Below are 25,849 nucleotides of genomic sequence, written 5' to 3' on the forward strand. Positions count from 1 at the left end.
CGGGTGCCCCAACTCCGAGTTCAGGCCCTAAAGGCCAATTCCCCGGCGGTCGAGCCTCCCTACCCCCGCCGTGAGCTCCCCAGGATTAAGTCTCGTGAATCCGGACCCGCCCCCCCCTCCACCAGGCCCCAGGGGCAGATGAGCCCTTGGCCACCGCCCCTACAGTTTCCTGCAGACCCAGCAAACAAAAGGCTCGGGAAGAGAGGCGAGGCTGAGCAGGGCGCCCTTCCTGCAGTAACAGCTGATGGAGCAAAATGACCCAGGAGGGAGAGGAGGGGATGGATGAAATTCCAGGGTTCCTGGAGGACCGCAGCGGGAGGCCAGACTCCTGGATCCTGGGGAGGGAGGGAGGGAGTACAGGAAAGCGGCGGTGGAGGGCCCAGGCCGGACCCCGGAGTTCGCTGGGCTCTCCTAGATCCCAACCGCCCTGGTGGGGGGGATGTCAACACTGGATTTCAGGTGAGCTCTCAGGCCCCCACGCTGGAATGGTGGGGGCTGGGAGAGGCCTGACGGGCTGCGTCATCTCCTCTGGGCGCAGCCTACCGCCCCCTGGCCCGACCTGCTACCCTCGGTGCAGGCCCCACCCTGGCCTGGCTTCCTGCTCCTCCCCAGGCACGGAGCTTTCCCTGCCAAGCTCCACGAACTAGCCCGGGGGCTTCTGGTCCCAGCAGGACCTCGGTAGCCTAGCCCCCAGCCACGAATAGTCCTTGTATTCCCGCCTAGAGCCATTGCCCCTTCCCCCATCCCGGTCAAGGATACAATGGTAAGGGAAGGGCCCTGTCCAGTGGGTGGGGGGATGCTGGCATGGAGGGGGGGGCTTGGCCTCATATCCTGTCAGGCTGCCAAGGGAAGAGAGGAAACAAAAGACTTCCCCCTGCTGGGACAATGAGCCTCCCATTACCTCTCCCCGGCCTCCCTCCCGCACTACCCACCCCCAGCCCTCCCTTTAAGCTCTGGTCCCCAGCCCCCTTGCCTCCGTTCTCTACCTCCTTGCCTTCTGGTAGCCTTGGCCTCTGTGGTGAGCTCTGCCCTTCCCCCGCCCTCCTTCTTATCGGCTCGCACTGATGCTTGCTCCCAGTCTTGGCAGTTTCAGTCCTCTGCCACTCCATCAGTGCTCAGGGTCCTTCCTCTTCCCCGTCACCAAGATTGGGGGCTGGCTGAGCCAGGCTCTGGTGACTGTTAGGGGCCAAATCACACCCCTTTAATGTCTAGTGGGGAGTAGGGGCTCCACAAGAGAAAGGGTCCAAGGCTGAGGGAGGGAAGTGCCCTCAGCCTGGCCTGGGTGAGCGAGGAAGGAGGAAAAGGACACGTGTGTCCTACAGGTCCTTGGAGGTGGGGCTGGAAGGCTGTCCTGTATGCTGAGTGCGGCGTCAGGCCCACCTGCTGGCTACTAGCTGAGTGCATTGCACAGGTCACTTAACCTTCCGAGGCTGTCTCATTTTTAAAGTGGATATCATGAGAACGCCCATCCGCTTACGGGGTTCCTATGATGATTTAAATTCGATAATGCTTGTTTAGAAAAAAAAAAGGTGAAGTAGTAAAGCTTTCCTCAGTCTTCCCAATCTCTACAGCCTCCCCCACACCCCCATTCCCACTCCCCGCAGTTTCCACCGCCATCATATGCCAATAACTCCCAAACTGGTATCTCCAGCCAAAAACCTGTCTCTGAGCTGCAGACCCATTGAGCTCAGATCTAGCTCACTTCTGGCCCCGCCTGGATGGTGCACAGGGATCTGAAACGCAACACGCCCATCATCTTCCTGCCCGTTTCACTAGCTCCCACCAAGCTGCCCAGTCCCTCACCGTCCCAGCCAGGCTCCAGGTCCTGCCCACTCTAGCTCCTTGGCATCTTTTGAATCCTCCCCCCTCCCCCCCCCCCACACTCATCCATGTCAGTTCAAGCCCTCACTGTCATTTGGAGAACTGCATTTGGTTTCTCTGCCTTCAACCTTGATCACTTTCAATCTATTCTCCAAAGTTGTACAAGTGGGAACAAATCTGACGATGTTGCTTCTTTGCCAAAAACCCTTCGGTTTCAGGTCTCCAGCTCATCCATCGTCACTATCCCTGCACTCCACACCCTGGCGATGTGAACGCAGCTTGAGGACAATCTCACCACATCCATGCTTTTGTACTTGCTGTTCCTTCTGCCTTGAAAGCAACCTTTCCCACCATTCTCCTCCGGGACTCATTCAGATAGCATCATCTTCTCCAGAAAGCTCACCTTGAACCTGCAGGCTGGATTCGTGTGCTTCCTCTGTGATCCCATAGGACCCTCTGCCTGCCACCCTTTATGCTCAACACGTCACCTCCTGTGTTCTGTTGAGGTTTTATGGCAATTTTTACCCCTGGGCTGTCAAGTCCTAGCAGGTAGAGGATAACTTTGTATTTCCAGGCCTGGTTCATAGTAATTCTTCAAAAAGTAATTATTGGGGCACTTCCCGGGCAGTCCAGTGGTTGGGATTCTGCACTTCCACTTCAGAGGGGCACGGGTTCGATCCCTGGTCAGGGAACTAAGATCCCACAGGCCTTGTGGCGTGGCCAAAAAAAACCCCATATATATATATATATATATATATATATATATATATATATACAAAAAATTATTGCTGAATAAATTAAAGAATGACCAATCAATAAGGGGATAAATAGTCCACAAATATTTATTGAGCATTTACTATGAGAAAGCCTTGCATGGGACTTAAAGCAGTGAACACAACGTATGTTGCACCTGCTTTCATGAAGCTTAGAGCCACATACAAGCAAATATACAATCACTAATAAATTAAGGCATGTGTCTATTACAACTTTGCATATAATGAGTTCAGGAAGGTTTGTGGTGGTCATAGGAGCAGTGGATTCAGGTTTTTTGGGTCCTGATGCTTTTGTTTGTTTGTTTAATTTATTTATTTTTGGCTGCGTTGGGTCTTTGTTGCAGTACGCGGGCTTCTCATTGCGGTGGCTTCTCTTGTTGCAGAGCACAGGCTCTAGGCGCCCGGGCTTCAGGAGTTGTGCCTCGCGGGCTCTGGAGCACAGGCTCAGTAGTTGTGGCGCACAGGCTTAGCTGCTCCGAGGCATGTGGGATCTTACCGGACCAGGGCTCGAACCCGTGTCCCCTGCATCAGCAGGCGGATTCTTAACTACTGAGCCACCAGGGAAGCCCGGTCCTGATGTTTTTACAATTTGGGGGAACCCTCCTTAAGAAAACAAAAACAAAACCATGAATATAAAATTAGATGTAAAAGTTAATGTTTACCTAGATTGAGAAATCACAACCAGTTGCAATGTTAAGGTGATAAAACACCATAAATATTACAAAATCTAGAAATATTTGTAGTTAATAGCTGCCAACACATCGCTATAATAATTTCATGTCCTTTTTCTTAGATACGAACTCTTTGACCACCTCATAATCATATGATAATGATTTTATAATATTATTTTCTATTCTCTTTGTCTTTCTCTAGTATGGCCAATTCAGTTTTTTTTCTTTCATTGTTGAGAGTTTATAAAAACCTCATTGAGCTTTACAGCTTATTACTGGTACTGTCAGAATCTCTATCAAATTCCTTTCGTGTAAGAGGTGTGAGATTTGGGGCCATTTCAAACATTCTCCTATTGTGAGTCACCTTGAAAACTGTTTAAATTGATGGCACTCATTAACCAGGGTGGTGGGAGGAGCTTGGAAGGTGAGGGGTGCCTACATTTAAACTTGCTGAGCTCCCAGGTAAACTTAACTCTAGACTTGACAGGGTCAGGTGGGCCTTACAAGGGGAACTTGGATATGGGAAAAGGAGTAATGATTTCTACAACTGATGGTGAAAGGGGTGATTTGTTTGTTGTTTGTTTATTACATACAGAAAAAAGTCCAAACTCCAAGCCCACTCCAAACAATTGTAACCAGGTGGATAGCAAAGAGAAAACCCTACCAGCTGCTGGGGGAGAGGTGTGCTCCACACAGGCACTGCCACAGCGATATATTGATCATGGACAGGGAACAGGGACGACAGCCACATATTTGGGCTGGGAGGACAGTGAAGTACTCTAAGTGCTCTAATAATGAAGGAAGGAGGGCTCGAGATTTGTTTGGGTCTGTGGAGCAAGCATCAAACCAGGTAGTGACATGGATGCTCACCTGACACTCAGTGGATACTGAATTAGCTTGCCTGCGAAGTGGTCCAAGGGTGGAGGAAATGACCTCACACCCCCAGGAGAGACCGAGGATGATTTTTGAGGATAGGAGTGAAAAATCTCAGCTATCATCTCCATGGAAGAGGGAAATAATGGGATTTCCACCAGAGTATATAGACCTTTGAGGTGAGAAGCCCTGTTTTACAAATCTTGCAAACTGGCACGGTGATCACCTGGCACACAGTAGATGTTCAATAAAGGTTTCATTTTAATCATTCCTTGTTTGGTGTACACTAGATATTAGGAACTGAATTACCTGCTGGGGGGTGGGGGCTGATGACCTATGATGGGGGATCAACTGGGTATTTTCTTAGCTGTGGTGCTTTGCTCGCTCTAGCTGAGGGAGTCCTGGTGCTCAGGGGGTCAGAAATACAGGGTTTGAATCTGCGGTGAGCTGTTGTATCTCTTCACCCCTCCAGTCTCATCAGCCCCTTGCTCCACCCAGCCTCATTTCTCTGTGCACCTGGGTTTCTCTTCCATTCTGGCCATGCACCGACTCCCCCCCACCCAACCATGATGATGAACTGCATCCCCCATCAAAGGAGACAATTCAAGCAACCAAGAGCCTGAGGTGGGGTTGAGGGCAGGGCCCAGGAGGAGACACAATCGTAACTCTTAGAGGCTAGAGAATGAGTGCAGAGTGAGAGCAGGGGAAGATGCGTCCACAGGAGATGGATAGCCTGGAGGAGAAACTGAACAAGGGATACTGGGCTTGGATCGGGGAGGGAGGAGGGAATTCCCAGCCCTGGCCTGGTCTGCCTGGCTCCAGCCAAGCTGGCTGTTTCCTGCCCCCTGTGACCCCCCACCCCCACCCCGGAGCAGGACCCAGGCAGGGCTACGAGGAAGGGCAAGGGTGTGGGGAGCACCACTTGTGGCAGCAAGATAAGTGCGCTGGGACAAGAGGTCACTGCAGGCCTGGCTGTCCTCGCTGTGGGTTAGAGGGGCTTGGCAACCCCCCAAGCACCAAGGACTCCTCTTTCCCTCTCTCGACTGCTCAGCTCCTCTGTACTCGGCCCCCCTTAAATACCTTCTGAGTCTAAGCTCTTTCCTTCCAGCTCTTCTGGGAGGAGCTGCTTTCCTGGACCCTCCCCTCTAACTGATGAGATTTGGTAGGGGGTGGACGGCGACGAGAGGAAAGGCCCTCCCAGCCATGCCGAGGGCCCCCAGGAGCCCGACAGGAAACAGCCTTAGGAAAGACAGACAGCAGCAGCCCCGGCCCGAGCCCCAGGGGTCAGGACTGAGGGTGTCGCGGAGCCCTCCTAATCGCGACGGTGAGAGTGAGGACCATGATCTGGGAATCCGTCTGGGCCCCTCACTCTCTCGGACGCAACTACCTTTTACTTACCCTTGCTTCCTCGATTTTCTACACTCCCCATCTCAACCCAGGTGCCCCTCTTCCTCCGCACATTTTTCAGCGCTGCGTTGCGCGCACAGTAGGTCCCCAATACTTAATGTTTGTTGAATGATTGTGTGAACGTTCGCTCCAGGCGTATCTAAGCTGAGACCTCTGCCTTGGGGCCCGCTGGGCCACCCTCCATCTTTAAAACTTTCCCCCAAACACGGTCCCCTGCGCCAATCAGGGGGTGGTGGGAATCCGAAGTCCGCAGGAAGATCGGATAGGGCTTCGAGCGTGCGGCCCTCCATGCTGCGGCGTGTGTTTCTCTGCTCCCTGGTGTCTGCCGGGCTCGGACCTGACCCGGGGTTTCTTGGGCTCCGGCCCCGACACGCGCGGTCCGGATCAGGGGCGCACGGCCACGGGGCAGGTCTGGGCGGTCCCCGGGCTCCACAGCCGCCGCCCCTCCCCCTTCTCCAAACTTTCTCCCAACTTCCCGACCTGCTCAGCTCGACGCCCCGCTCCGCGTCCCTCATGAATTATTCAGCAGCGCGCGCTCCAATCAGCACGCCCCGGCCCCCTCGCCTCGCCCGGGCTGGGGGGTAACTCCCCCCCGCCCCCCGCGCGCCCCTCCCTCCCCGGCCAGGCGCCGCCCGGCCCAGCCCAGCCTACTCGGCCCCGCGCCGCAGTCCCCTCCCTCCAGCTCCCGTCCCCGCTCCGCTCCCACCCTCCCTGCCGGCGCGGAGCGCACTCAGCCCGGCGGCGCGAGCAGCGCCACTCCAGGGAGGGGGGGAGAGCGCGAGCGGCCGGCCCACCCCCAGCCACCCGGGGCGGGACCCCGAGGCCCCGGAGGGACCCCGACTCCAGCCACGTCTTGCTCTGCTCGCGCCCGGCGCAGCCGCTGCCAGGACGCCCCCGCCCTCCCGTCTGCGCGCGCGGCTGGGACGCGGGGCCACACCTGGGCGCCGCCACCGGGTGCCCGGCGCGCCCGCATGGGCCCGCGCTGAGGGCCCGGACCGAGTTCAGCGCGGGGAGTCGACGTCCACCCGCTCGGGGGGGGGGGTTAGACCTGGGGGGGCTAGCGCCCCCCAAACTCGGATCGGATCCAACCAGAGTGAGGCGGCGCCATGGAGCTCCGGGCTCTGCTCTGCTGGGCTTCGCTTGTAGCCGCTTTAGAAGGTGAGTTTCCTTGGAGTCACCCCGCCACTTCTGGAGCCCCCCGAAGATGGGCCTCGGGGTGGAAGGGCCGACATCTGTCTCCCCCAAACCCGGCACCCCAACAGCGAACACTGCGGACCAATAGTGCTAGCCCGGGAGGGGGGCGGGGAGGAGGCGGCCCAGCGGGGAGTGGAGTTTTCTTTTGTTTGGGAAAGAGATGGAGGCGAGCTCTGTCCCGGGACATGCCCCGGTCCCGGCTCCCCACACTCTTACTCCTGACTCCAGACGCCCTTGGCAGCCTTTCCTTTTCTCTCCACTTTTCTACTCCAATCTTCAAAACTCTCTCCAAAGTTTCTGTCCCCTCCTCCCACCTCTGCCAAACAGGAGGAAACATTTCTGGAGGAACAAGATGACAAGGCAGAACTTTGTGCTAGCCCATAAAACTACCCCCGCCCCCCCATTCCGGAGCATTCACACCTTGACCCTACAGTTCCACACACCGCCGTGGGGATGGCCACCTTCTGCACTCACACTCCAAACCTCCAAATCTCTCCCAAAGCCACGGCCCCTGCGCCAGGGAGGCCCCTTCCCTGGTTTCCCCAAGCTGCACCCCAGCCCTTTAAATGCAGTCTAGACCCTGCCCCAGTCCCACCAGAGTCCTTTCCTCTAACCCTAGGCCGGCAGAAACTGACCTACACAGCCCTCGTGTCCCCTGAACTCAGCTTAACTGCTGTCTACTTGTCTCTCTTAAACTTCTAATTTTTCTGCATCCCCCCACCCCAGCCAAAATGTTACTTTATCCATGAGTCTCTGCCCTCCCCCCAACCCCTAGAGGGGGAGCCAAGAGCTCTGTAAACCCTCCTCCCATGGCCCTAATCTCCTTTCAATGAGCTGCCTCCTTCCCTTCCTTCACTGCCTGGAATCAAAGGGGTCTCTGGGGAGTGGGCCATGGGGGGCTACTGAGGAGAAGGAATCAAAGGTAGTTAGAAACCCCTCTCCCCCAGGCTGGGCAGTGCTGCTCTGGGCTGGGGATCAAAGGCTGGGTGTGGGGGAAGAGGAGAGACTTGCTGGGCACGGGGAAAGATGGGGAAAGAACTGTGGAAGAGAGAGGGGAAAGTAAAGCAGGGAGAAAACCCATTGGGATGATGTGTGGTGAGAGAGAAAGAAAGATGCAAAGAGGAACAGGGAGTAACTTCTAATTTCTATTACCTCAGTGCTTTCCGGGCCCGAGGCCCATGCTGAGTGCTTTATGTTTTCATGGTTCCAACAGCCCTGTGGGTGGGATGTATTGTTGCTCCCATTTTACAGATGAGGAGACTGAGACAAGAGTTCAGCCTTTTATCCAAGGCTCTGTGCCCCAGGGATGGTGAAAGGTGGGAGACAGAAAGCAGAGTGACAGTCAGAAAGAGAAATGGAGGTGGATGGAGAGCGGGAGAGAGAGGTGGGAGGCAAAAGAAGTGACAGATCAAAGAGAGAGGGTGAGAGAAAGTGAGCCGCTCAGAGTGCCCGGGACAGCCTGAAACAGAGACAGTGTATAAATTGGAGACAGGAAAACACTATCCAGTCTGGAACAATGGAGGGTGGAGACGGCAGCCTCTATCCGCCCCCTTCCCAGAACCCGGGCATCCTGTCCCCAGCGTGCTGGGCTGTCTCCCGCCATCCATGGGGGCCCAGGCCTCACCCCCAGCTGCCTGGCCGGCGTCCCGCCTGACCCCTTGCTCTCCGTGGACATCACCTGGTCCCTGGGAGGAGGCTGCCTGCCCACCGGCCTTCTCTTCTCTCCTGCAGCTCCCACCAGGGAGGGGGGCCCTGGTCCCAGGTGTACTGCTGGCTCCCCTGGGGGCCCCCTCTCGGCTCCTCCCAGGGCAGGCCTGTAGCACCCCACCCACAAATCTCCGAGGGGATTCCCCTACCCTCCTTCCCCCCCTCCTCAGCTGGGGGCGGGGGGCGGCTGTGCAGTTTCTCCTAATCCCCACCTTCCGCCAGAGCCGCGCCCCTCTCCTCCCCAGAGAGAGGCCGGAGCAGAGCCAGGTGTGCTCACCCCCCCATACACACACCCCTAAAATCTCTTCCCCTTTTCCTTCCCATAACCAAATCCAGATGTGAGGCCTCTGTACACAGGGGCCAAGGGCAGGAACCCAAGCGTCCTGGCCTCCAGCACTTCCTCCTCCGAGGGCAGCTAGCTGGTGGGGAGGGAATGGGGGGTCAGGGCTGGGCCTCAGGAGGTCAGCACCACCTTCAAGGATCTGAAAGGCTGGGATGTTTGGTCTGAAGGGGGGTGGGGATGGAGGCAGCACGTCCTTTGGATTTGGGAACGGACTGCAGAGGCTGAGGCAGGCCCTGGTGGGAGGGGTGTCCCTGTATCCCACCTCGGGGTCAGGGTCAGGTCTGGGCTCTAGCTTAGCCCTTTCTGAGCTGTTTGCCTTTTTCCCCTTTCAGCATCTGTGTCCCCCCTTCTCCTTTGGGGCACAGCAGTTCACAGAGGCCTAGATCTGGGAGTCCCGAAGGTCAGCTCCGTGCCTGTCAGCTGTCAGGGGCGGGGCTGGCACTCAGAAAAGAGGCTGGGAATCTGGGCTTGCTCGGGGGGCAGAGGGCAGGGCTCGCTCCCCTCCTCGGCCTGTCTGTCTCAGCTCCCAGGGGTCTGGGCTTCCTGGTGTCTCTCCCAAGCGCTCACTGACTCTGTCTGTCTGTCTGTCTGTCATAGAGACCCTACTGAACACAAAACTGGAAACTGCTGATCTGAAGTGGGTGACATTCCCTCAGGTGGAGGGACAGGTAAGAGCTGGGGCTTGGAGAGAAACCGAGGCAGGGGGTCCACCTGTGCTCCTGCTTCCCAGGCCACACACACACACACACACACACACACAGCCATCGCAGCAGCCGAAGCAGGTATCCTCTGAGCCCTTGCTCTCCAGGGGTCCCCCCAGCCCCTCATGGCCTTACGGCACTGACCTTCACCCACCCGCTTAGCAGCCCCCAGGCTGAGCTCCCTTCTCCCCGCAGTGGGAGGAGCTGAGCGGCCTGGATGAGGAACAGCACAGTGTTCGGACCTACGAGGTGTGCGACGTGCAGCGGGCCCCGGGCCTGGCCCACTGGCTGCGCACGGGCTGGGTGCCCCGCCGGGGCGCCGTGCACGTGTATGCCACGCTGCGCTTCACCATGCTGGAGTGCCTCTCCCTGCCGCGGGCTGGCCGCTCCTGCAAGGAGACCTTCACCGTCTTCTACTTTGAGAGCGACGCGGACACGGCCACGGCCCACACGCCAGCCTGGATGGAGAACCCCTACATCAAGGTACCCAGGTGCCCCAGGCCAAGGTGGGGTCTGGGGCCGGCCTGTGGTCTAGAGGTGCTGGGGGTGAGAAGCAAGAGGCCCGGGTCTGAGGAGGGAAGAGGGTGGCCTGCTAGGTGGAACAGCCGCTCTACTCCGTGTGCTGGGGCCCCCCTACGCTTCCCCATTCTCTGAGTACACTTCGCCCCTTTACAGCCCCCCTGCCTTTGCACCAGCTTATGCCTCACCCTAGAATGCCTTCTCTCTGCCTCTCCCGCCCAGCTCCTCGCCTTGTAACTTCAGCTCCGAGGTGCCCCCCGGGACGCCTTTGCTCAGGTGCCCTGCCCTGGGGTCCCGCCTGCCGTAGCACTCATCACACTTTTAATTTATCGTTAGCTCATCAGCGTTGCCTTCATCTCTGGCTCCTTGGCGTGGAGTCCAGGGCCTGGTACAGCGTGGCTGTTGATAAGTGTCTGTAGGATGAGTGAATGCACAGAAAGGGGGTGCGGGACAGTGGCTGGATGCACCATAGGAGCTCGGCGGGTGTTAACGGACAATGTTGGGGCCTGCAAGAAAGCGTACGTTGGGAACGGTGGAGAGAAGGTTCTGGAACACGAGCCAGGCAGGTCAGGGAGAGGGTGAGCTGGGAAGAAGACAGTCCAGCGGGGTCCTGGGGGAGTGGAGGACAGCGGCAGTGAGTCTCTTCCCCAACCTGGCAGGTGGACACAGTTGCTGCTGAGCATCTGACCCGGAAGCGCCCCGGGGCCGAGGCCACCGGGAAGGTGAACGTCAAGACGCTGCGTCTGGGCCCGCTCACCAAGGCCGGCTTCTATCTGGCCTTCCAGGACCAGGGCGCCTGCATGGCCCTGCTGTCCCTGCACCTCTTCTATAAGAAGTGCGCCCAGCTGACCGTGAACCTCACCTGCTTCCCGGAGACCGTGCCTCGTGAGCTGGTGGTGCCCGTGGCGGGGAGCTGCGTGGCCGATGCCGTGCCCGCCCCTGGCCCCAGCCCGAGCCTCTACTGCCGGGAGGATGGCCAGTGGGCTGAGCAGCCGGTCACGGGCTGCAGCTGTGCTCCAGGGTTTGAGGCTGCCGAGGGGAATACCAGGTGCCGAGGTGAGGGCCAGCACTTCCCCCACAAAGCTTGCCCATGTCTGCAGGAGGCCTGGCTGGTACCCTGCTCTTGGATCCACTTCTTAAATTTCCATTTTAAAAGTTCTTTATTCTCCTGGGCACTCAGTTACTGGAGGGTGTGTTTTCAGGGCCCCCAGCACAGTTCTGAGCTCTCCATCATTTCCACACTCATCCTTCTATCTATGTCCAGTTCCTTTCTGGGCTGTGGGACTGTCCTCAGGGCTGGGGGACCTTATTGGACTCAGAGGACAAAGGCTTCACGGTCTGTAGTCTTTTTCGTTATGGTTTCGTCTAATTTACTGATATTGAATTCTCACGTAGCCTTTTCTCCAGAGCAGAGTTTCTTAACCTGGGTTTTGTAGATAGAATGTAGGGGAATCTGTGAACTTTGGTGGAAGGGAAAAAAAATGACCATTTCTTTGCACTCATCTTTACCTGAAATTGGCCACTCCTCTTACGGAGAGTCAGCCACAGCCCAGCGGTCGAGCAGGACCTGAGACTTGGGCCCCATTCAAATCCTGGGTGTTTTCACAGCCCATTAGAGATGACGCAAGACTGGCAAAATGTTTTTCGCTCATGGTGACTTCAGTATTTCCTCGCCTGTCAGCCTTGCCGCTGTACCTTGTTGGTACAGAAACACACGTTGCTGTGTTGCAAAGTTTCTTCATGTTTTGATCACTGTATTTTTAGTCATTTGGTTTTCTTGGTAATCTGTATTTTGTGGTGTGCATTCAAAATTCCTCGGAGCAGGGGTCTGGGTTTCACCAGGCTGCCGTGGAGTGGCTGGGGGTACACGTCAGGGTTCAGACCCCTGGTCTGGAGGGAGGTCTTCTCTTAGAGGTGCGGTTTCTGAGCTTCTCCCTCCCTGTTCTCCCTTTTGCACCTCATGCAACTTTAATAGCTGCCGAATGTCCTTTTTTTGGTCCCCATCCCCCCGCCACCCCACTGCTGAATGTCTCTGGTGCAAGTTTCTGATGGACGCTTTCTCGCAGCCTGTGCTCAGGGCACCTTCAAGCCCCTGTCTGGGGAGGGGTCCTGCCAGCCGTGCCCAGCCAACAGCCACTCCAACACCATTGGCTCGCCCGTCTGCCAGTGTCGCATCGGGTACTTCAGGGCCCGCACAGACCCCCGAGGTGCACCCTGTACCAGTAAGTGGCCAGTGACCCCTGGGGTGGACCCCCGACCCCAGTCCCATCCTCCCACACCTTCCTCCTCTTGACCCTGGCCTGGTGCCCGGCCAAGACAAGACGTCAGTGTGGCTGCCTGTCTGTCCCACTGCCCGTCCCCTGCCCGTCTGCTCAGCTTCTGCCTGACGTCCTGGTCTCCCGCAGCCCCTCCGTCCGCCCCGAGAAGCGTGGTTCCCCGCCTGAACGGCTCTTCCCTGCGCCTGGAATGGAGTGCCCCCCTCGAGTCGGGAGGCCGAGAGGACCTCACCTATGCGCTCCGGTGCCGGGAGTGCCGCCCCGGCGGCTCCTGCACGCCCTGCGGGGGAGACCTGACCTTCGACCCCGGCCCCCGGGACCTGATGGAGCCCTGGGTGGCCATTCGTGGGTTGCGTCCTGACTTCACCTATACCTTCGAGGTCACCGCCGTGAACGGGGTGTCCTCCTTAGCCAGCGGGCCAGTTCCATTTGAGGCTGTGAATGTCACCACTGACCGTGAGGGTGAGACTGGGGGCTGGGGGCAGGGGGCAGCCTGTGGTCGGATGGGAGAGGCGTTGGTGGGAAAGGCTCGCGAGGGATATGGACAGTCTAAAGGCCTGAGGGGGAAAAGGCAGCAGCTGGGGAGTGGGATCCCCAGGAAATATAGCGGGTCAAGGCCTTTGGGGCAAGAGGCAGAAAGAGAATTAAAAAGATGCAAAGGTGGGGCTTCCCTGGTGGCACAGTGGTTGAGAGTCCACCTGACAATGCAGGGGACGCGGGTTCGTGTCCCGGTCCAGGAGGATCCCACATGCCACAGAGTGGCTGGGCCCGTGGGCCATGGCCGCTGGGCCTGCACGTCTGGAGCCTGTGCTCCGCAGCGGGAGAGGCCACAACAGTGAGAGGCCCGCATACCGCAAAAAAAAAAAAAAAAAAAAAAAATGCAGAGGTGGACTGGAGAGTTCAGGACGGGGCAGAGAGAGCCACAAGGAATTCCAGAAACAGCTGGGGGACCGAGACAAGTATGGCCAGTAGAGGAGGAGCTGGGAAAGATGAGAGACAGACCTGCCACGATCAAGGGCCCCAAGGCGTCTGTCTCTTGCAGTGCCGCCCCCAGTGTCCGACATCAGGGTGACTCGGTCGTCACCCAGCAGCTTGAGCCTGGCATGGGCTGTTCCCCGGGCACCCAGCGGGGCAGTGCTGGACTACGAGGTCAAGTATCACGAGAAGGTGAGACCAGGCCCCACCCCAGGGGTGGGGGTGGGCAGTGGGACCCGCTCCAGGGACCAGGACGCCTGAATTGCAGCCCTCTGCCACGTACTAGCCAAGTGACCTTGTGTCAACCCCTTGGCCTCTCTGAGCTTAATATCCTCATTGTAAAATGCTTAGGATAGGACTTCCCTGGCAGTCCAGTGGTTAAGACTCTGTGCTTCCACTGCAGGGGGCATGGGTTCGATCCCTGGTCGGGGAACTAAGATCCCGCATGCCACGCGGCGAGGCCCCCCCACCCCCCAAAAATGCTTAGGATAATGGAACCTATCCCACGGAAGCGCTACAAGGATTAAATGATATAATTAATGCAAAACACAAGGCACAGTGCATACATAAGTGAGCACAAAGGCCGCACCTGCCACTCAGCAGGACAGAGATGCGAGGGATGCAGGCCCAGGGCGGGGGGAGGCAGAAAGAGCAGTGGAATCTGGGGGCCCTGGCTCACGGCCAGTCCCCTCTCCTGAACAGGGCGCAGAGGGCCCCAGCAGTGTGCGGTTCCTGAAGACATCGGAGAACCGGGCAGAGCTGCGGGGACTGAAGCGGGGAGCCAGCTACCTGGTCCAGGTGCGGGCGCGCTCCGAGGCTGGCTACGGGCCCTTCGGCCAGGAGCACCACAGCCAGACCCAGCTGGACGGTGAGCCCGGGGAGCCGGATGCGGGTGGAGTTGGCTGATCTGACCAGGCGGGAGGCCTTGGCTCTGCCCTCAGGACCCCCAAAGCCCCAGCCCCACGCTTCTCTTTCTCTCAACCACGATGCATTTTGGCCTGGGGATAAGATGTAGAAACCAAAAGCAACAGCTGGGTGTGAAGGCCAGCTCAGCGGCTCTCCAGCTATGTGACCTTTAGCAAAAACTTGACCCCTGAGCCCCAGCTCTCTCATCCAAAAAAATGGAAATTTGAGGCCTCTCTCACAGGGCTCCAAGGATTAACTGAGGTGACACTATGATAGATTTTGTATGCTGGCCCAGTGGTTTTCTAAACCTTTGAATTTTTTTAACCATTTTATTGAGATATGACTCATACACCATGATTCACTCATTTAAAATGTATAATTCATGGGCTCCCCTGGTGGCGCAGTGGTTGAGAATCTGCCTGCCAATGCTGGGGACACGGGTTCGAGTCCTGGTCTGGGAGGATCCCACGTGCCACAGAGCAACTAGGCTCGTGAGCCACAACTACTGAGCCTGTGCGTCTGGAGCCTGTGCTCCGCAACGAGAGAGGCTGGGATAGTGAGAGGCCCGCGCACCGCGAGGAAGAGTGGCCCCCGCTTGCCACAACTAGAGAAAGCCCTCGCACAGAAACAGAGACCCAACACAGCCAAAAATAAAAATAAATAAATAAATAAATTTTAAAATAAAATAAAATAAAATGTATAAATAATTCATTGACTTATAACATGTTCACAGAGTTGTGCAACCATCACCGCAATTAATTTTAGATCATTTCAGCACCTCAAAAAAGAGATGCTCATAACTCCTCCATTACCTCCCAGCCCCTGGCAAACACTAGTCTACTTTTTTTTTTTGGCGGTACGCGGGCCTCTCACTGTTGTGGCCTCTCCCGTTGCGGAGCACAGGCTCCGGACGCGCAGGCTCAGCAGCCATGGCTCACGGGCCCAGCCGCTCCGCAGCACGTAGGATCTTCCCGGACCGGGGCACGAACCCGCGTCCCCTGCATCGGCAGGCGGACTCTCAACCACTGCGCCACAGGGAAGCCTAGTCTACTTTTTGTGTCTGTAGTTTGCCTGTTCTGGACCTTTCATACAAATGCAGGCATACGATACGGTCTTTTGGGACTGGCTTCTTTTACGTGGCATGATGTTTTCAGGGTTCATCCGTGCTGTAGAACATATCAGGGCTTCATTCCGTCTCGTGGCTGAGAAATACTCCATTGAATGGCTGTGGCACATTTTATCTATCCATTCATCCGTTGATGGACATTTGGGTTGTTTCCACTTTTTGGCTATGAACCTTTTCATTTTTAGCCTTTGGAACCTTCTGTTCTAGTGGAACTTTTTGTGGTTTCCAGTATTTATAACAGAACAAAATCAAACCCACCAAGGCTGGGGAACTTCTTTGCTTGCCCTGAGGGACTTGAGTGGAGCCCACGGGCCCGCCGGGTCCCCCTGATCACCAGTTCTTCTCCAGAGAACGAGAGCTGGCGGGAGCAGCTGGCCCTGATTGCTGGCACGGCGGTCGTGGGCGCGGTGCTGGTCCTCGTGGTCGTCGTCATCGCTGTCCTTTGCCTCAGGTGAGGGCTCTGGGCACCTGGAGAACCCTGCAAAGCCCCGTGTAGCTGGCCACCTGCCCTCCTGCTCCAGGGCAAGCCACCCCGATGTCCTGGGAGCCTGTTTTCACCTGGAACCTTCTCTGATTCCCATCCATCCCCTCTGGAAACATCGAGACGCGTGACTCAGTTTACCTCTTCTTTCCCATCGGCTACAGGAAGCAGAGCAATGGGAGAGAAGCTGAATACTCAGACAAACACGGACAGTATCTCATTGGGCACGGTGGGTAGGCCCATCCTGGAGGAGATAGGGCTGGGGTGAGAGCTGTGAGCCAGGGACCAGGGCATCTGAATGCAGTGGTGGCTGACAAGCCCCGCATGATTCCTCAGGTACTAAGGTCTACATTGACCCCTTCACTTACGAAGACCCTAATGAGGCTGTGAGGGAGTTTGCCAAAGAGATCGATGTCTCCTATGTCAAGATTGAAGAGGTGATTGGTGCAGGTGAGAGGAAGATGCCTGGGTGCCCGGGTAGGGGGGAGGGGTGGGGAGAGGGACTGCAGGGCCAGACCTGGGGTTGGGGCGGTGGGGGGGGCGGGACAGGAGAGCTGACCCTCGGCCTCCTTCCTGAAGGCGAGTTTGGGGAGGTGTGCCGGGGGCGGCTGAAGGCCCCAGGGAAGAAGGAGAGCTGTGTGGCCATCAAGACCCTGAAGGGCGGCTACACGGAGCGGCAGCGGCGGGAGTTCCTGAGCGAGGCCTCCATCATGGGCCAGTTCGAGCACCCCAACATCATCCGCCTGGAGGGCGTGGTCACCAACAGCGTGCCCGTCATGATTCTCACCGAGTTCATGGAGAACGGCGCCCTGGACTCCTTCCTGAGGGTGAGACCCCCTGCTCCCAGCCTTCCGCATCCACCCTGTGCTCCCGCAGTGCAACCAAGGAGCTCAGAACCCGGGACAGACAGTGGGTCCTGCATCACTGCCCCTCTACCCTTCATTCTCCACCAGGGAAGGTTGAGTCCTGGGATTGGTCTCCCTGTGGGGCCGGCTGACCCTGGGATATGGAGGGGTTGTCATCTGTCCTCGTGACAGATATTTACTGAGCGCCTCGTTGTGTACCAGCCACTGTACTGGGCCTCGGGGGATAGAGCCGTGAACATCTCTGCTCTTGGAGAGTTGGTGGTGTAATGGGGGAGACTGAAGATTAACAAGTACAAACAAGGTTTTACAAAAAGTAAACATGATTTCAGATGTGAAAAATATTAAACAGGATCATAGAAATGAGAGAGAAGAGCTCATTTTTGCTACCTTAACAAAATTGTATGAATTTTATTATTTTTTTAACTTTCCTATGCATCTTCTGTAAAAAACCAAATTTTATTTTTTTTGGCCGCTTCACACGGCGTGCGGAATTTCCCTGACCCGGGATTGAAGCCGCTCCCCCTGCGGTGGAAGTGCGGCGTCTTAACCACTGGACCACCAGGGAAGTCCCCAAAACGTTTTTCTACATAACAAAGTAACATTGCGTTTAACAGAATTACAACAATTCCTTGGTATCACCTAATGCCAACTTGATACTCATATTTCTCTAGTTGTCCCCAAAATGTCCCAGCATCCAGTTCAGGATCAAGCATTGCACCTGTGGTTATTGTTTTGAGCCTTTTCTACATCCAGGACAGTCCCTTGTTGGGGTTCCGATACACTGAAGGGCTGGGCCACTTGTCCACTTGAATGTCTTATCTTCGGGATTTATCGGATTCTTCCTTGTGGGGTCATCTAGCTTGTTTCTCTGTGTTTCCTGTAAGGGAAGCAATGTCTATTAATGTTGTACTAAGTTCAAAATTAAACGTCTGAAAAAAAAAAAAAAAAAAAAAAAAATTAAACGTCTGTGGCCAGCCTCCATCAGGGGGAGCCGTGTACTTCCCGTGGCACCGCATCAGGAGACACAGGCTACCCGGCTGCCAACACGAGGGATGCTGAGGCAGACCCTGGAGCACTGCCAGAATGGTCTGACCCTCCCTTGTGGATACGGGAGTCTGTTCCATTGTCCAGTTGCAGGAAAGGGAAGGGGGTCTATCTTAGAAGAGATGACGTTTGGGTAGATGAGAAAGCCAGCCATGAGAAGATGGGGGGAAGCGTGTCGGGGGCAGAGAGTAGCAACCCAGGGTGGGCGGAATCCCAGCCTGTTGAAGAAGCAGAAAGGCTGGTGAAGCTGAACCAGGTCAGCAGAGGAGTGATAGTGGATCACGTTGCGGTTGGCGGCTGGGCCTCGTGACCTTAGAAATTTGGATGTGATTAGAAGTCTGAGGGGAAGCTTTTCAGCAGGAGAGGGAGGTGATTTAAGGAGATCCCTCTGATGGATACTGGGGGATAGGAGCCGATGAGAACACTGGCATCATTCAGGCCATGGGGGCTGTAGTGAATGCGCAGAAGTGGTTGGTTTGGGGTGCGTTTTGGAGGCACAGTCAGGAGAACTTGCTGATGGATTGTAAGCCATGGATGCGGGAGACTCCGAGGTCTCTACCCTGAGCGTCTGGAAGTGAGTCCACCAGCTGAGATGTGAGGCGTGGGGTGGGTGCAGGCTTGGAGGATGGATTCAGAATTCGGTTTCTGAACTCTGTGTTGCTGGCCCTGGAGGGCTGCCGAGGGTCCCCTGCGTGCTAGCTGAACCCAGAAGGTGGGCTGAGTTAACTGTCCATGACTGGTTGGCTTACCCTGTGAGAGGCAACTCTATAAAGCTCAAGGTCGGGCTTTAGACCTCGGTTTTGGTGCCGTGGTCACTGATCACACCCAGTTCCTCACTGTGCTCTTGCATCCTGCATACTGTTGGTCCAAGAGGGCTGAGCGAAACTGTGGCAGGTTCAGCACCAACGCACGCATCTCCGCCTGTCGAAGGACGGCTTCAGAGCACGCTCGTAACTGTCAGCGCTCTGTTGCTGTCACATAAAGAGAACATAGATCAAAGGCATCTGTCAAGTATTTCCTGGACGTAAAGCACTATACTAGATTAAAAGGAAGAAAATCTTAAAATGTCTCCTTATAATCTAATTATGAGAGACTGAAAGCAAATATTTGAAAGTGGGACAATTACAAGCATTGTGTCACGATACCATAGTAAGAGCTGAGAGAACTCAGGGTAAAAGAAAGGAGGGAGGGACTTCCCTGGCGGTCCAGTGGTTAAGACTCCGCACTCCCAATGCAGGGAGCCCGGGTTCGATACCTGGTCGGGGAACTAAGATCCCGCATGCACAACCAAAAAATAAAATAAGATAAACCGTCTGTAGATTTCAAATAATAAAATTTAAAAATAAGAAAATAAATAAAAATACATTTTTTTTTTTTTTTTTTTTTTAAAGAAAGGGGGTGGTTTACCTGGGATGTCAGCAGGCCAGTCCTACAGGTGGGTCTGTGAGTTGGGTCTGGGAGGGACAAATACTGTTTAGAACATGGAAGGAAGGGGGAGCGGTGGGGGAGCTGTCCGAACCACGCCCCCGCCATGTCCATCTCCAGCTGAACGACGGCCAGTTCACCGTCATCCAGCTCGTGGGCATGTTACGGGGCATCGCTTCGGGCATGCGGTACCTTGCTGAGATGAGCTACGTCCACCGAGACCTGGCTGCCCGCAACATCTTGGTCAACAGCAACCTCGTCTGCAAGGTTTCAGACTTTGGCCTCTCCCGATTCCTGGAGGAGAACTCTTCTGATCCCACCTACACGAGCTCTCTGGTGAGGCTGGGGCACAGGCATATGGACTAGGTTCTTAGGGCCAGGTGAGCAGGGCAGGTTGGAAAGTTGGGAGGCTGAGGGCTTGACAGCTCTGGTCCAAGACAGGATGTAAGAGTAGACCTTGTGGGGGCAGAGGGGGGCAGCTTAAGGAAACTGGCTACTGGGTGTCTAGGAAAAGAAGAGTCGGGGAGCTGGGTGTTTGGGTCCCAGAAAGAAAGGAGGCCTGAGCTGGGGGAAACGCAAAGGTGGGGGGCAGAATGCCTGAGTCCTGTGAGTCCCTCAGCTCACCTTTTCCTCCCCCATCTTTAGGGAGGAAAGATTCCCATCCGATGGACAGCCCCTGAGGCCATTGCGTTCCGGAAGTTCACATCTGCCAGTGATGCCTGGAGCTATGGGATTGTGATGTGGGAGGTCATGTCATTTGGGGAACGGCCATACTGGGATATGAGCAATCAGGATGTAAGTGTCCTACCAAGCTTTCCTGGAACGTCCTCTCTCTTGGGATATGGGGCGGTGGGGGGGGGGGGGGGGTTGGTTCTCAGAGAGCTCATCACTGCTTGGTCCTTGAGGTGGTGAGGGTGGCGCTGTGAGGAGCTGATCTCTGTATCCAAGAGTTCAATACAGCCTATCTGGTCACAGAAGGACACAGTGATGGAGGGCAGCCTTGGGAAGTTACATGTCTGGATCATAGCTCAAGCGCTTCTGGGACATTGAGCCACAGCCAGTGGCCTCGGCCCTGGCCAGGAGCACCCCCAGAATTGCCCTTCTGGGGGGTGCTGTAGCAGCCATCCCAGCATCTGTTAAGTCGCCGTTTCCCTGGGGTCCTTTGGCAGCCTCGTTTTCCCTGACGTCCTCACCCAGTGCTTCTACCTGTCATTCCAGGTGATCAATGCCATTGAACAGGACTACCGGTTGCCCCCGCCCCCAGACTGCCCCACCTCCCTGCATCAGCTTATGCTGGACTGTTGGCAGAAAGACCGGAACGCGCGGCCCCGCTTCCCCCAGGTGGTCAGTGCCCTCGACAAGATGATCCGGAACCCTGCCAGCCTCAAAATCGTGGCCCGCGAGAATGGCGGGTGAGGACCCCAGAGGATGGGCCCTCTTTCCTGCACTCTGCCATCCCCTGAGAACCTCGCTTCCCCCTGAGAACCTCGCTTCCCCCTGAGAAGTATCCGTCCCTTTGGTGGTATGTGGGATGGTCCCTGTCCACCTCTCCAGGGCTGGGCTGTACGTCCCCACCCTGACACAGGCTGGTTCTCAGTGTGTCCTCCCCATCCTTGCCTCCCAGGGCCTCGCACCCCCTCCTGGATCAGCGGCAGCCTCACTACTCAGCTTTTGGCTCTGTGGGCGAGTGGCTTCGAGCCATCAAGATGGGAAGATACGAAGAAAGTTTTGCAGCCGCTGGGTTTGGCTCCTTCGAGCTGGTCAGCCAGATCTCCACTGAGTAAGTCATGGCAGGAGACGGAGGTGGGGGAGTGGTGAGGGCCAAGCAGCCAGGAGGGGTGGTGCCTGGGGACCAGAATCAGGCCCACAGTTTCAGCAGGGGCCTTTGGGGTCAACTCCTGGTGCCAACTCTGTTTTCTCAAGCCCCTCCCCTGCCAAAGCGGTAACAGCTGCAGGGGCTGAGAGCCCCAGGATTCTTCCCGGTCAGCTGTGCGTGCCTCACCCCCTTGCACCATCTCAGCCCGGGGCCATCTCACTCCCACCTCGCAATCTGTACGTATCTTCGTGCATCTGTCTGCATTCCAGACCCTGCTCTCACATTAACGACGTGTCAACTCTGGATGCTTTCCCACCCATAAAAGGAGAAGGTTGGACTAGGTTTTGGAGAGCCTTTCCAGCTTTAATGTTAAATGGTTTTATGATTCCAACGCCTCCCAAATACTGGTTTTCCCTAGCTGGCCTCTCCCTGGTCCTCCTTTCTGCCTTTGCATTTCTCTCCCAACGACTCTTCTTGCCCCAGGTTTGAATCACAGAAATAGAAGGAATATAAACCCAGACACAGAGGGTCCAGGAGGCCCTTCCTCTCCCTGGAAGGCAGGTCCCGGGCCAGTCTGCCCCACCAGGTCTGGGCATCTCCTCCCTGACTTGCTCTAGCCTCGCCTTGACACGGGTTCCCTGACACGAGCTCTTGCCCTCCATTTCTCTCACCTCTTCTTTTTTCCTTATCCCCATCTCCCCGCATCAGGATGGGGCTGGGAGCAGTTTGTTTTTGTCCTCTCCCGCCCCTTCCTCTCCACCCACCCAGCGCTTTCTTTCTCTCTCTCTCTCTCTCTCTCTCTCTCTCTCAGCCCGCCCCACCTCCTGCATCTCGACCCCCGCGGGTACCTAGCCCCGCTCCTTACTGCGGCTGCGCAGAACTGTGGAGGCTCCTAAATCCTCCGGAAACTGACTGGCAACTATTGACGTCAGCCCCCTTCCCCGCCGGCCATTCTGATTGGCGGACAGTCCTGAGGCGAGGATGGGGTTTTGGTAGGAGAGCCGCCCGCCCGGGAGCCCAGTGGCCTCACCTTGCCGTTCATTCTTCCCCAGGGACCTGCTCCGAATCGGAGTCACTCTGGCGGGGCATCAGAAAAAAATCCTGGCCAGTGTCCAGCACATGAAGTCCCAGGCCAAGCCTGGAGCCTCAGGGGGGTCGGGGACACCAGCGCCCCAGTACTGACCTGCGCCTCCTCGCCTGGCCCCCCCAGCTCTGGAGCGGCAGGGACTCCCACGCTGGGGACACCGCTCCCCTTATTCCTGGGGCAGAATCGGGTGGGGACCCAAGAGGCTCCCATCCCCGGGCCCCACTGGATTGCACTTTGAACCCATGGGGGCGGGGAGCTGGAGAGAAGGGATTTGGGGATTCGGCCGTATGGGAGTGTAGAAATCAGACCCTCCCCAAGCGGGGGACCCCCAAACTGAGGGTGTGGGAGCCCTTCCCTCGGGATTGGGTCTGACCAGAGGAAAAGAAGTGCCCAGAATCTGCCAACATCCCGGGGGTGGCTGGGCACAATCCCCACGGCCTCCCTCTGATCCCCAATTAGAGCCCCCAGGTGCCCCTCCTCACCTTGAAGGGCAGCGACCCTGCAGACCAAAGAGAAGGGGGGACTAGCCTGCGAATCGTGAGGCAGGAAGGGGCGGCACGGCCCAGTGACAAAATCATTGGACTTGGATGTCCCAACCTTGCTGCTGTCTCCACCGAATTCGGTTTTCCCTTGTAAATGCCCCTCCCCCATCTGCTGCCTTCATATTGAAGGTTTTTGAGTTTTATTTTTTGTTTTCGGTCTTATTTTTCCTTCCCTTTTTTTTTTTTTTTTTATACCGTCCTTGTAACTTTTTGTGTTAGAGGGGACCTGTTTATCGCCTCCTTTGCCCAAGTTGAAACAGGGACCCATCGTTGTGTGTTTCCAGAACAGTGCCTTGGTCACGCCACAACCCGACATTTCCCTGCCCCCCCAAGTACCCCTAAGCTGTGTCCATGAGGGGGTGTGGGGGGCAGTGGTGTTAGAAACAAGAGACAGACACTGGTGCTTGGAGGGGTTCTTAAATTATATTTAAAACAATTGTTTTGTATAAATAAAAGAAAATGGAAAGTGTGCAGGCTCTGGGGATGATTGGGAGTGGGGTGGGTGGGGGAATAGACTTCTGTGGAGGGTGGGGACTGGTGTGAAGGAGCTTTCGAGCCAGGCTGAGAGGGGTCGGAGGTCTGGAGACGGGGCTGGGTGCTTGGTTCCCAGCCCCACGGTGTGTTTGAGGTGGTAGGGTGGGGGCAGTGGAAGATGGTCATCGGCGGCTCCAGATGGCTCTGCCAATAGCCTGGGGCACCTCCGGGATGGGGTTGCCCTCCCTCCCCTGCCCTGGTTCCCTAGCCCTGGCAGGGGGCTTTGTGAGGCAGGGGAGGCCTTGAGCTCAGAGCCCGGCCCTACAGCCCCCTGAAGGGGGGAGGGGGGAATCTGGGGTGGAGGTCCAGTCACATGAAAGAGACAGATGTGGGCCAGATGTTGACAGCTGGGGTTGGTTTAGAGGCAATGTGGGGGGAGTGTCTGCATTGGCTGTGGAGGAGGGGCAGAGGCTGGAGTGGAGGACGTGGACCCCCCACAAGTACACACACACACACACACACACACACACACACACACACACACACGCTGCGCTGGGTTGGGAGGACAATTCCCCCTTTCAAGATGCTGCCCAGGCAGGTTCTCCCAGCCTCTTGGGAAGGGAGGGGAAACCACCTGAGTATCTTCCCCTAACTTCTCCCTCCCAAACAGGAAGATGAGATGAGGATGGGGGTCAATGCCCTGAAGTCTTTCTCAGCATCTTTGGTTTCCCAGCCTGCCCGCCCCAGGGGACAACTGCAGGGGCAGCCCTGGACCGGGTCAGGTTTGTCAAGCTGGTGCAGCCCTGCCATTTCTGCATCTCAGCTGACCCCTGTTGTCGTGTTGGGGTCAGTACAGGACCCCAAATCAAAATCTCTGCCTCTCCCAGCCCAGGAAGCCTCCGGCAGTGATCCTGTCCCCAATTTCCTGCTTCTACAACTGCCTTTGGGAGTATAATACTCTGGAATCCTCTGTCCCCTCCCTTGATGACACGGCCCAGGTGTTGTACCCCTAAAAGGGGGTGGGTGGGAGTCCATCCTGCCGATGACAGCGGGGGTCTGGGTCCCCCTACTTCCTGAAGGAGGAAGTCTATCTCGAGGATGCTGGTCCAGGCCACCTCCTTCGCTGCCAGCCAGACATCCAGGCTAGATAAGGAGACCTTAGCTGGGTGAGGGGAGGAACCGAGATCAAGGGGGCAGGATATAGATGAAGAACAGAGAGGCAGAGGCTCAAAGAGCAGGAGAAGGGAGCTCAGTGCAGGCAGGCATGCCGCCGGGAGCCCCGTGATGCCCAGGTTAAAGCACGGCCAGTCCAGTTCCAGAATGCCTGAGCCTTCCTGTCACAAGCTCCAGAGTGTGAGCTGCTCCCCCCAGCTAAGGGGCTGGGTGGCCTGGCCAGGGACACCCCTCCCATGGAGCCCATTCCCCAGCCAACGTGGGTCTTGCTTCCTTACATGAAGGTGGCTTGTGGGGTCGTTTGCAGGACAAGCACAGGATAAGGATTCCTTTCTAGAACCAGGGTCCTGCCTGTTTTGGCATCCCCTGTCCTTGGGGGTCCCACATCCCGAGCACCCCTAGTTGACAACCTTCTTTTTCTTAGAGCCCAAGCAGGATGTTCCACCCCTTCCCCCAGGACCTGCCTGGTGAGAGGCACGAGGCACAGGGGTCAGTCAGGGTGGGAATGTTTGCGCTTTGGCCTTTGGCTGAGGTGAGCTGCTCACTCCTAATAGGATGGAGCTCCAAACTCCTCCCAAGCCGGCCCTCAGACTCCACCCTCAGTTACCATAGGAACCCCAAGGTCCTTTCGGTCACAGGCCGGCCGGTTCACCCTTTGGAAAAAGCCGCATCCCCGGTCCTTAGCCTCTGCCCAGCGCCTTAGTCGCATCGTTAGAAATGTAAAACCTCAGGATCACCTTTCACTACCTGCCGGTGGGGAGCTCTGAGGCCGAGTCCGCCAAGAACAAGGATTCCTGGCGTGAAGACTTTTCTCCTGTATCCCCGAAGCCGGAGGGCGGGTGGCCCACCCTCACGTGGCTTTGTCTAAGGGACAGACAGCCCCTCACCTCCTCAGACCTCTGTTCCCCTCCCCTCTGGACGCTCTGTGGAGCCCCCAGCCCTAGACCCTCACACCCCGTCTCCCTCCTACTTCTCCCCTCAAGACCCCCCTCACAGAGCCTTTCTCTACCAGAATCATGTACAAATTCACATCTCAAAAATAAATAATTTTATGTCTCCTTCTTCTGTGGACAACTCAAAACTGAGCGACTTTGAAGGCATGATCTGGAGCAAAATCTGAGGAGAAAGCGAGGAAACCTTGTATTAGAAGCAGACTCGACTTCGCGGAGCCAAAGCTGTGGACGGTGGGGCTGGTGCTCACGGGTACCTGGCAGCTCGTCTCTGGTCTGGCTCTGCATTTTCTCCCTAGAGGGCGTGGGGAACAGACACCAGCTTGAAGGTCGGCGCCCGCTCCCCGTGTTTGCTCCCCTACCAGCCGCCCCTCCTCTTCCCCTTTCCTGAAACTCACCCCCTCCTTTTCCTGGAAATGCATTCTCTGGTCACTGCTGACACTATGACCAGCACAGGCACCAGCGATCCCAAGAGGATGACCGCAAAGTTGGAGGCTTCTGGGGCATGGGGAAGAGAAATAGGGATGTGGGATAGGAAGGGGTGGCAGAGACACTCCCTTTCAGTCCTCGGCCGCCACCCTGGAGGGACTGCATCCCCTACATCCCGGGTGGCTGTTTCTCCCTCAAGGAGGCTGCTGCTCCCAGGGGTTTCAAGGCCTTGGTGCTGCCCTCCTGCTTCTGGACACACAACTCCTATGA

General features: G+C 56.6%; 2 protein-coding genes across 2 annotated transcripts in view; one reads left to right on the forward strand and one right to left on the reverse strand.

Moving 5' to 3' along the window:
• Positions 1-6,228: 6,228 nt before the first annotated feature.
• On the forward strand, positions 6,229-23,022 carry EPHB4 (EPH receptor B4). The gene is made up of 17 exons (XM_032606191.1): positions 6,229-6,703; positions 9,387-9,457; positions 9,686-9,973; positions 10,669-11,065; positions 12,076-12,231; positions 12,415-12,747; positions 13,328-13,452; positions 13,963-14,128; positions 15,641-15,743; positions 15,938-16,002; positions 16,110-16,223; positions 16,353-16,600; positions 19,229-19,444; positions 19,754-19,903; positions 20,327-20,520; positions 20,733-20,888; positions 21,977-23,022. The coding sequence occupies exons 1-17, from the start codon at positions 6,652-6,654 to the stop codon at positions 22,104-22,106; spliced, it is 2,964 nt and encodes a 987-aa protein (XP_032462082.1). The 5' UTR covers positions 6,229-6,651; the 3' UTR covers positions 22,107-23,022.
• A 677-nt stretch (positions 23,023-23,699) lies between these two features.
• Positions 23,700-25,849, reverse strand: part of ZAN (zonadhesin) — a 28,733-nt gene continuing 26,583 nt past the window's right edge. Inside the window, 3 exon segments of the mRNA XM_032606144.1 lie at positions 23,700-25,316; positions 25,408-25,445; positions 25,549-25,648. Coding sequence (XP_032462035.1) covers positions 25,276-25,316; positions 25,408-25,445; positions 25,549-25,648 — 179 coding nt within the window. The 3' untranslated portion in view covers positions 23,700-25,275.

The sequence above is a fragment of the Phocoena sinus genome, chromosome 15 (assembly GCF_008692025.1).
Source record: "Phocoena sinus isolate mPhoSin1 chromosome 15, mPhoSin1.pri, whole genome shotgun sequence".
NCBI lineage: Eukaryota > Metazoa > Chordata > Mammalia > Artiodactyla > Phocoenidae > Phocoena > Phocoena sinus.